Source organism: Mesitornis unicolor, unplaced genomic scaffold (genome assembly GCF_000695765.1).
Source record: "Mesitornis unicolor isolate BGI_N332 unplaced genomic scaffold, ASM69576v1 scaffold5553, whole genome shotgun sequence".
Taxonomy (NCBI): domain Eukaryota; kingdom Metazoa; phylum Chordata; class Aves; order Mesitornithiformes; family Mesitornithidae; genus Mesitornis; species Mesitornis unicolor.
This window is the reverse complement of record NW_010176580.1, coordinates 29588-40739: the sequence shown is the minus strand read 5'-3', so window position 1 is coordinate 40739 and position 11152 is coordinate 29588. Positions and strand designations below refer to the sequence as shown.

At 38.6% G+C, this 11152-nt stretch overlaps 1 protein-coding gene across 1 annotated transcript in view; it reads left to right on the top strand.

Annotated features, from left to right (window-relative positions):
- Positions 1-10250, top strand: part of TMEM156 (transmembrane protein 156) — a 23037-nt gene extending 12787 nt beyond the window's left edge. Inside the window, 2 exon segments of the mRNA XM_010181775.1 lie at positions 4366-4470; positions 10057-10250. Of these exon segments, the coding sequence (XP_010180077.1) occupies positions 4366-4470; positions 10057-10250 (299 nt within the window).
- Positions 10251-11152: the final 902 nt, after the last annotated feature.

The window sequence follows — 11152 nt, the reverse complement described above, 5'->3', positions numbered from 1 at the left end:
AAAGAGTGAATAGCTCCCTGTCTGTCTGAACTCCCCTGGGAGTACAATTTATGCTCCTCACCTTTAAAGCACTAGCTATGTCTAAGATGTATTTATGAGCTCATTATGTTCATCCCTCAGGAAAGGAATTATCTCTCTGGCATCGTTTGTCTTGAGTAGCTTCACTAATGCCATACTTGTTTCATCAGCATGTTCACAATGGCATTTTTAGTGTTGTATATCAAAAGGGATTTTGATAATGGAGTTTTATGGAAATTCAAAACTAGCTTTACTGGAATTTACTGAAAAGAATAAGAATCCCATATTGGTCTGTCATTCTTACTTCTGTGTTCCTCCCACTTCAGTATATCCATTTAACCCAGAGAGATGCTTAGTTGTATGAACTGCTATAATGGGCTGTATGTTATTATGAAATTCCTTGATTTCACACACCATAATTCCAGTCAGTCCAGTCAATTTCCCATTTTATACCAGTGTAATTTAAAGCAGAATCAAGACCATATGAAAACAGTTTATTTTTTCCATAGTTGCTAAGTTTAAGATTTGCTACTATCATAACAAATTATAAATAGCTGTGACACTGCTTGGTAATATTTTCAACTTGGAATCTTGAAATGAAACAGTGAGATCCACTGCAGACAATACAGCAACCCTGGAAACACTGTAATGAGACTAAATAGCTATTAAAAATAAAAAAGATATCTGAGATTATGTGACAGTGTCTTATATAGATTAAAAGATGTATAGGTACTACTAAAGGATTATTCAAAGTTCAGAAAGGATAAGGGAAGAAAAAGAAGGAAACCTGTACTTTGAGGATGAGAATGATTTCCTAGGTAGACTCAGGAAATTACTGTCTTGCTATCACTGTGTTCTTACAAAAAGATAATTTACAGCAAGGATGCTAGTTTTGTGAAACTGACTCTCTGCTCATGAATCATTCCCATTAAGTCCAATGGCCAGAGGAAAGGAGGAAAAATGTGCCCTCTCTAGGGTAGGATTAAAATGACAGAATTCCAAATTTATGGTACTACAAAGGATTAAGCACATATAGTGAGGATAGGGGAGCTTGACGGATTCTGGTGTTGACTAAACATTGTGCCGTTAAACCAAAAAAGTATGCACGAGAGCGTGGGCTGTACAGAGCATGTTTTCTAGGCTTTGGATCAGTTCCTGCCATTGCATTTATGTAAAGCAGTCCCTTGAATGCTATGAATTCACAAAACACAGTTTCTTTTAAATGCAGCCACAAAAAAAAAAAAAAAGGGAAAGAATACAGGGTGCATTTTCTTCTAGTGGAAGAAGTAAGTATTCTTTAAAAGGCTGATTTGTATTTCCAAACACGGAGCATTTTTGTATCTAAAAGAGCTTGATATTAGTAGCACATGATAAATAATCCATGGAAGAAAAGTCAGTTCCTTGTTTTGTGTTCATGACAGAGAATCTTAGGGAGATTCCCACATGAGACTTTTATTGCAAGAATTTCTGTGAAGAGCTTTCTCAAACTGAAGAGGCAGTAGAAGAGCTTTTGGAAGAACTTAATAAATTAATAATAGCAATTAGAAGAACCAGAGAGTATTCCCCACAGTGTTTTAAAAGAACTCAGATAGAAACTGCTAAACTGTCATGCACAGTTTACTGCTTAAATCAGTCTCAGTTCCAGAGAAAGAGAAGGCAGTTATACTTACCCTGCTCTTAGACCTTTTTCTTAGCCCACTTTCCCTAAGCCACTTTAGTGGCTTTTCCACTACTGGTAACAGATTAAGTATAGCTATTCTCACATAATTGTATCCTAAAAAAAAATTAGCCTGGAGACATGGCACAGAACTGTTGGGAGCAGGCAGTGTGTGTGAACGGTACACTACATTATTTAAAAAAAGAGAAGTTGCACAGGAAGCAGATTGCATAAATCAGGCATTTAATACCTAAACAGAATCTGCCTAGCAGGATCTTTTCATACTGGAAGTTTCATTAATATAAATATATGGGTTATACTTAAGTGTGAATTTCTATCACTAGAAGTCTGCCACTGTAAATTCCAATTTAGACCTTCTTTCTTTCCCTAGCATAAGGATGACTTTCCTTGTTTATTTTTATCCAATTTTGAGAGCAGCATGAGGTCTACTGGAAAAAAGGGCCTGCTCCCATGCTTGTGCTAGAATGGGACTGTGCAGACAAGGAATCATATTGTTATCATCATGGGGAATTGGGGAATCATCATGTTACTACTCTACAGTCCATGTGGGGAACCTTAGTTCTAACATAATGCCTACTTCTGCTCAAATGGTGTGTACGTGTGTGTATATATATATATATATATATACACTTCTATTTTCAGTGATACTCCATTGGCTCACAAAGTCACAGTTTGGCTTATTACATTTTAGGATACAAAAACAGGATTCCTTGACTCAGTTGTCTGGCTCACGGAAATGCAAAGTTAATTTTGATGGATAGTAATTTTACAGCTCATCCTGAAAGAAGGACATTGTAGGATCGTGGTGGCAACCAGGACTCAGAGAATAAAATCTCGGGTTTTCTGGGCTGCAGTTGTTTTCTAGACTGTTTAGACTTCGTGACATCCATAGCATTTGATGTAAATGGTTTTGGCAGCTGTAATTTGCACACAAGAAACAACAAGACAAATTTTCTCTCAGCCATTTGAATTCCTGTGTTGTTTTCTGTACTATCTTATTAAAATAATAGTTCCTCTCCTACAAGATTAGAGGAAATGGGCAAAATCCTGCCATGTCTCTGACGTATTGCTATAGCTTCAGCTTAGCTGACAGGTTGGAAATAGAAGCAAATGCTGGCTCAGCTGTGTCAGGGCTGGCATCCCAGTGAATTCAGACTCACTCCTCCTTATATTCTTCAATACATTTTCTTTTTAGCTAAGAGGACAGGCAAGAGACATCTTTTAGATCAGCAAATAGATGCAAAGCCAAGAAAGGAGAAATTTGTTTAATCTTGGCCAAGTGAAGCATCACCTATTTGATTCTGATCCTTCTCAGTTCCTGAAATAGCTGAATAGTTTTCTTTTCCTCTGCAACTTAGATGAATAATGCTGGGAAAAGCAAAGCTTGTCACAGTGTTCAGTATCTAACAATATTTTAAGACGCAACATTTCCAGAGAAAAATGTGAAGCCTTATTACCACTTTGGGTCTTTTTTTATGTTTCAGAAAGGAGGGTAAAATCTACAGGATGCAGGTAATTTTAGGGAGCTTTTCATAGTCCCTGCATGATTTCAGTAGAGCACTGATGCACAAGGGGCCATTCCTCTGCTCAGTTTGGGTGCACGCAGAGCAGTGTCACACACAGCCTCTGATGGGAAAATCACCCTGCATTCCCATTCTCTCCAGGTTCATCCTGAGTGTGAAACAATATCCATTGCTGTTTTTAAATCTACCCCAGTTTTATTTTAACTTTGCTTTTCATATTCAGTTGCTTAATTACCAGGATCAAACCTCCACTTTTTAATTGCATTTGTAAAGAACGAAGCCCAAATGATATAGTAAGTAGAGAAGGGATGTATCTACATATAAGTGACATGGTTCATCCTCTTGTTATGAACTCAGTAGAAAACCCATTTGTAGGTTTAAGGAAGTTATGGTTGCGGACAGGATGGACCTGGAGTTAAGATATTATATGTGTTCTATGGTAGCTCTGAAAAACATGTTACATCAACAACTGTGACTTCATTATCCTGACAATGTTTTTCTGTGTTTTTATTTATCTGTATCCCAGTAAGATATCATATCAGTATCTGTTGCCTGTGTGCTAAAGGCATCACCACACTTTTCCCTGCTACTGAGGTGGATGCTGTCATCTTTGTTAAGGACTAGATGATACCCAATAGCTCTCCCTGTGTGTATGATAGGTTAGTGGAGGCTATATTACATTTTCCTGAGTGGCAGTCGTCTGGGTTGCCCTTATTTGAAAATTAATCAGAAAGTTCACACTCTAAATTTCAGTTGTTCCCTCTTAACTGGCCAACTGTAGGTTTTTGAATTTTAGTGACTCTTAGTTAACCCCAAATTTTCATGCTTTTTTATTTTCCTTACTAGTAAAATTTCCAAGAGCAATTTAGTTGCCTACCTTTGAGCCCAGGGAGACTTAGGATCAGCACGTTGTAGTCCCACTACAAGAGAGAGTTAAATACAAAACATGGTTGGTGCTTTCGGGAATTCCTGACATATATCTGCATCTCTGGACACTGAAATCCCACAGCAAAACTGGCTGTCCACCACTGCCTTGTGTTCAGATAGGTCTCAATTATTTTTCAACTTGTAGATTCAATATTTAACACTCTGCAGATGTATTTGCTGTTTAATAACATGGATAAAACCGACTTTAACTTTCAATAGAGAAAACCAGCGAACAACAGATTCCACTTACTGCACAGACCTCAAAGATACTGCCCATAATTCCTGAACAAGAGTATTGTCATGTGGGTGCAGCAACTGTAGAAGGTAAGTAAATATCTTCCAACTTCGATTATTTTGTTTTGCCTCATATTTTTAGAATTAATAGTATTCAATATCTGCTCAAAATAAATTACTACTTCTTCTAGCCAAGTAAATGAGATGACATACTGGAAAATGTGTTTTGTGAGAGCTAGGTGGCATGGAAACAAAATCAATTTTCCTGCTACCAAGAGTCATCTATAAACTAATGGGTTAGCCCTTTAAACCCTGCGTGCCCCTGAAGGCCAGAGTGCGAATCCTGACACTATTTTTCTGATGTACAGTATTTTGTCCTGGACTTCAGCATTATGTTGACATTCGTTTCTGACAAGGACAGAGCAAAGAAGCAATTTGCAAATGATCTCTGAAGAGAATCACATGTTTTAAATAAATAGTTTGCTGATCAAATTCTTCAAAATAAATAAATTGATGGCTCTGTTGTTATTACACCAGTCAGAAGAACTAGTCTGCTAGTCTCAGCACTAGTCTCCCACTTCTTACTTTCTTCAGCTTTTGTAGTACAGTAACTCAGGAAGTACAGATGTAAGGGAATAGGTCTGAAAAGAAATGTGCAACAAGAGATACCTCTTCCTGGCAATACTTGTAACGCCTAGAAACAGAGCAGATGCTACTTGAGTAAGTAATACAGACTAATATATCAATTGCATAGACAAGGTTATGGCTACTTGCATAGATTATATTAGTCCTCATGGTGAATTTTTTAGGTTAAAATCCTAAGAAGGTCATTCTTTACATCCATTTAAATTGGATGGAATTTTATTGAAAACTCAATATCATGTCATGCCATGTACTTGACCATTTCTTTTCCTGATACCTGTCAAGTATCTCTCAGGTAAAGCTTTATCTTCCCATATCCCTGTCTGCCATGTACCTGCCCACCTTAATTGTTTCCTGTGAAAGCATTTACTCTTGGGTTTAAAATAAGACATATCTAAGTCATCTAAAGGATGTGTTGCTAAGGGGATACTCACTAGTATTCAGTGTCCTCATTTATACAGTATTATGGCTGATCAGTAGCATGCTTTGTTCTTCTGGGATGTTGGGTTCACCAAACCTCATCTTTTCACAGAATCACAGAATGTTAGGGATTGGAAGGGACCTCAAAAGATCATCTAGTCCAATCTTCCCAACCTTTTGGAAGAAGGTAAAAAATCATGGCCTGCTCTTGTGCAAATTTAACTTTCGTATTCCTAGAAGTGGGACTAACCATTGGGATCCACCTGATAGCACTCCTTTTGCTTTCATTATCTTCAGTGTTATGTATTTAAGGTAGAAAGAGAAGGAACAACTTTGCAGATCTTTCTTTGATTGCTCTGTGAGACAATATATGACATCCTGGACACTTTGGGATGAAGTTATCCCTTTCCATAATCTATGGGTCAGTGACTGAAAGAAAAAGATTAGGTATCTTGAAAACCCCTAAATATCTTGTCACGATTCTGTGCTGTATAGGTCATAATGTATAGTCATCCTGTTGGAACGACTGCTGGCTGTGAGGAGAAAGCTGGATGTGATACATGGGATTAATGTCGAATGCATAAAATTGTGATGTTATATGGCATTGTGTAGAAAGATTATTAAAGGGTGTGGCTGGAGAAGCAAGAACTTAGATCTAGATCTTGTCTTACATCACACAAGGATTTGAATAACATTTCTCCCAGGAATACTGTCTCAAAGCTAAATATTCTGTGAAAATAACAAAAGCACTTTCTGCTTTAGTTAGCTTCACTTCCTGTAAAGACATGCTTCCCCTTCATCTGATAAGGTCAGATTCAAGTCGCTACTACTTATGTTTGTGGGTGGCTCAGTGAGTAACGACATGGCAGTTACAGGAAAGCTTGCGAGCTAGTAGTCCTTTTGGTTACTTATGCTGTGGAAAAAGACTGTGGTCTACTTTTCTCATGAGTGCTAGGGGTTGTGTCTATAAAGTCTCTACAATGCTACTAAAGACTAGTTTGCTCAACAGGAAGGAGCTGGCTGCATTAGAAGTGCTGCACATGAACAGCTGAAAATTCAAGATTATAAAATTCCCAGAATTTACAAAGACAGCTGTAGACTCCACTGACTTGATAAAACCTGGTGGTTTTTTTTCCCCAAGAAGGAGGTGAGGTGGAGATAAGAAGTGTGCACCAGGAGCTTCTTGAACAAAAAGCGTCATCTTTGTATCATGCTAACAGTTGCTCCCCTGAAGCACAAGCATTTCAGGCAGCCAATACAAGAGCTTTAAAGAAGGAAGGGCTCTAGCCTGAGCTAGAAGCCTGAGAAAGCTCCACTGAGGATAGTGCATACATCTGCCCTTCTCTGCTTCAAATCCGGCTTCAGTCTGTTTGGTAAGTTACCTCAATGCCTGGCCTGGACCACACAGCCAAGACAAGGACAGGCAAACATCTCTGAGTTACAGTTTTCCTTATTTCCAGCTAGATGAAGCAGCACTCAGAGAATGCATTAACCACAACACAGAGTGTTTATTTGATTTTTGGGTAAGGAGGCCAGCTGCACAACAGTTGTGGCAGGTATAACAGCAGCTGTAAGGAGGAAGAAATTATAAAGCAAGGATCATTCTTATCACTCCCATCATTGCTGCTGAGCTGGAGAACCTGCTGATGGCCTCAGCAATGCCCTTAACCCAGCACATTGAAAGCTGAAAGGCTTGACAATGTTGTTTTTAGCCACAGGAATTTAGTAAGTTAAAAACCAGATTGGACAGGAAAGCAAAGTATAGGGCATATTTTTTGCTTGTTCCAATCTGTGACAAGAAAGTATTTGTCTTGTTAATAGATGGAGAGACATCAATCATTGCTATTTAATGCTGAATTTTTCTTTTTATGTCAAAAAAACACGTCGGTTTTTTTAAAATGTCTTTTTAATGTCTTTATATTTAAAACAATACTATTGATCATAGAATGTAAGTATCTCGATAAACATATGACCACACACCTGGCCACAGACGTGTGAGTGGTCATGTTTAGCAATATACTTACTTCCTATATGTGTGTGTATCTATGTATCTATATATGCGTGTATTTGTGTATGCACACAGAGATGCACGCACGTCCTCCATTACTTACTGTTCACTGGTTACTATCACACTGACAGCTAATACAAAAATCTACCAACTTCTGCACTCGTACCTTTGCCAAAGGGGAATCTTTTCAGCATAGGTCACTTAATATGTCTGTGTATTTTCATGGTAACTATTATTATTATATCTGAATGCTGAAGTTAAAAATCCTTCTCTGTTTCTGCCATCTTTCATTAAACCACCATATTAGCAACTGTCCTGGAAAAAATGAGTGAACCAAGTCCCCCAAGTACTTTAAGACAGGCCTCTCTAAATATGAGAGCTGTAGATGTTTTTTCTTAGTGCTGTCAAAAGGTGACATTAACTACTGCAAACTTCAAGGCTGCTGTTTATTTAGATAGGAAACATGAACATTTTATTCAGGGCAAATATTTGCATCTGGGGGCAATGTTGTTCAAGGCACAGCATGCTAGAATAAGGCTCTGGAGACCCAACTTCTTCCATCGCTGCTGATGACATCTCTTTACTAATTTGCACCATGGTAATAACTGTTTATCCTCAGCTAAAACAGGGAATATGTAGTGCTTTTAACTTACAAAGCACTACTTGCATCAACTATTATGTTTAGCAGCCCTAGAATGCTGTGGGATGTGTATCTGAGGTGGTGTTTTTTTTTCCTAAGTCAATGTTCTGTTCTGTGACAGATGAAAAGACAGAAACAAGAAGCTGGACTGATAGCAAGAAATCTGGGAGAGCAGACCAGAAGGATAAATGCAGAATTTCTATATTTTTTCTATATCAAAATACCCCTATCTATGGCGGTCTCCCTGAAGTTGTTAGAGCATTCAGCAAGATGATTGTGCTGATGGTTAGCCCTGAAATCATTGTTACGTCAGAGAGGTTTTGGCTAAATTTCCCTTGGAGGCTTAGGAAAGCCTGTCCCAGGCAATGCCTTCTCTCTGTGTCTGTGTCCTGCCTTTGTGGCAGTTTGCCTTTCCCCAGTGGCAGGACCATGTGGAGTCAGAGCACACTGGCTCTGCAGGTCCTGCTGGCCTCTTCCATACCAAAGGTGCACCTCAGTCTCACAGTGATCAGTGCAGAATAAAAATCACATGAAGCATGAAGACTAGTTGTGAGCCCTCTCCTGCAGTACTTCTGTCCTCTGCCTGTTCAAGGGGAAAAGGCAGCATTGCATTCTCTGAATCAAAAGGAGCATTAATGGCTTTCATGAATGCCTAGGACAGAACAGTGTTCTTTCTTATTTGGGAAAACTAGAGACGGATATAGACCTGGCAGTTCCTGGATGAAGTGCTGCCGTTTTATGAAGAAAGAAAGAAGGAAAACTCAGTGTCTTAAAGCTAACTGCTGTGAACTTTTCTTTTTTTCAAATTGTCCAGTGTCATGCTCTGAGCTGTTGTTTGATCAAATTCACAAAAATTGGTCACTGTTATCCCAAACAGTTTATTTACTACATCAGTCTCTTTGACAGTCAATGCTTCAAGGACAAGATAAAACAATCTTAAGTGCTCTGCCTCCCAATAATTCTCTTAATAAAGTTGGATGTGTCAAAAGCTGTATAGAAGCTCCACATCACTAATTGTCAGCAATTTTCAGTACACTGCCTTTTGCCGTCAGCACTTCCATCTCTCTGTGAAGAGTTCTGAGATCCTTGAACATGTAAGGTGCTTTAGTTCTTACAATGCTTTCAGTGTAGCTGTATGCTTAGATAAGACAAGTTGGTCTCCCAGTGAATACAGTATTTAGGGCACAATCTTATCTTCAGGTGAAATAGATTATAAAACTGGAACATAACATATGTGATAGGTAACTGACAGGGGAAGCATGTATATGGCTAAAAAAACATTAAAACCTCTTTCACAGAAATTGTAAAATAAAAGACGTTGATAGGACCCTTTCCTCTCTTACAATCTAAAAGCACAAAACCTCCCATCTAGGGTGGTTGGCACAAGAGATCAGTAAGTAACTGAGTTTATGAGAGGCTGATTCCTATCCAGCTACATTCAGAGTATCATTACTGCTGTCATTTTCTTAGGATACCCTCCCCTAGCAATTGAGAAATTTAATTGTACAGAGCCCAGTCTAATACCAGGAAAATTAAATCCAGGTCCATCTCAAGCACCACTTGAGTGTTGGCTTGTGCCCCTGCTGCCTTCCTGAACAAGTCTTTAAATGCTATAATTGCAGAACTTAGTAGCACAAACAGAAAGGGCAACTAAAAATATTATTTGCCTGCTTTTGCTTAAGTGTTTGTGGCTTTACAAAAGTGTTTTCATACTTAAAAGAATCCCTCTCTCATCTGTCTTCCAGCAAGACACCCACACAAACAACAGAAGATACAAATTATGCAGGAGAAACAGGGAAACGAGCAAAGGCACACATCCAGTGTGCTCAGGAGCCAGAGGAAGATTACAGTTAAGCTGTGTTTATAAATCATGCATGAATTTGTAAAGAACAGTAGGTGTGATTTTAAATTGCTGGGATCCTTCCAACTATCCTTTTGACACTTTTTCTGAAAAACATTATTTTAGAGCTCAGAAGTGATAGTGCTGTGGTTAAAGCCATCATAAAATTGGGTGTGATGCTGCTGAAGGCAGAAGTTCCTGCCAGTGCTGACATACTGGGTTTGCCAGTTGGCCATTCTTGGAAAGAATCATTTTTTATGCTTTCACAAATTCCTGTAGATAACTATGAAAAAAAGATATATGCCCACATGCAGCTTTGAATTATTTTCAGGACTGCATGCAGTAACTCTATTAGATATTTATTTTTTAGGTATTACGAAACAGAATTCCTCCTCTGTTTCTGCTTCCATAATAGAGTTGTCTTAATCACACATTAAAATGAAAACTACTCTTGGTACGAAAGTGCTCACAGAATCAGATTGCTGAGCACATTCCAGGGTACTTGGCACAGTTACTGGGCTCTGCATAAAACGCATGCCAGGATGTATTTCTCTCCAAAACAGACACTTGGAGGTTTCTGAAGGGAAGCACTCTTGGTTGCTTGCAGAACTGGACTATAATGGGAGCTGTGCAGGCTGTTTAACCCCCCTGCTCCATTAGCCAGCATAAATTTTTGATGCATTGTATCCTGCCTACTCTTGTCATTTTCTTGCTCACTTCAGCAGCTGCTGCCTCCACTGTGATTTCACAGCCAAAGAAACACTTCTTATCCCAGTTCTCATGATGTAAAAGAAAAGAGACACAGATGTTGTTACTGGGCCTGCAGCTACGTGATTAACCAGAATGGGCAACAAGCTACATTTGCTTTTTTCACTGTGTACGGGAATAAGAAGTACAGAAACCTTGTGTTTTTACCCCCGATATTCTATAGTTTCCTAAAAACTAAAGATGAGCTGGATTGGGATCCGAGCATTTTTGTATTTCAAGGTTCCTCATCATGTGCTACTTTGGGAGCTGCAGTTCAAATTTCAAAAGTCTCATCAATGATTACTGAGGAATATTTTTGACTTGGTAATGTGGAAAAGGCTGCTCTTATTTAATTATTTCCAAATTTGTCCTACTGTATATGAGTAGAGTATGGGAAATGCAGCTGGGTACAGATTTGCTAGTGGTTTGGATTGGTCTACTTTTATTTTTCAGATTAGGACAATTTAGCTTATTT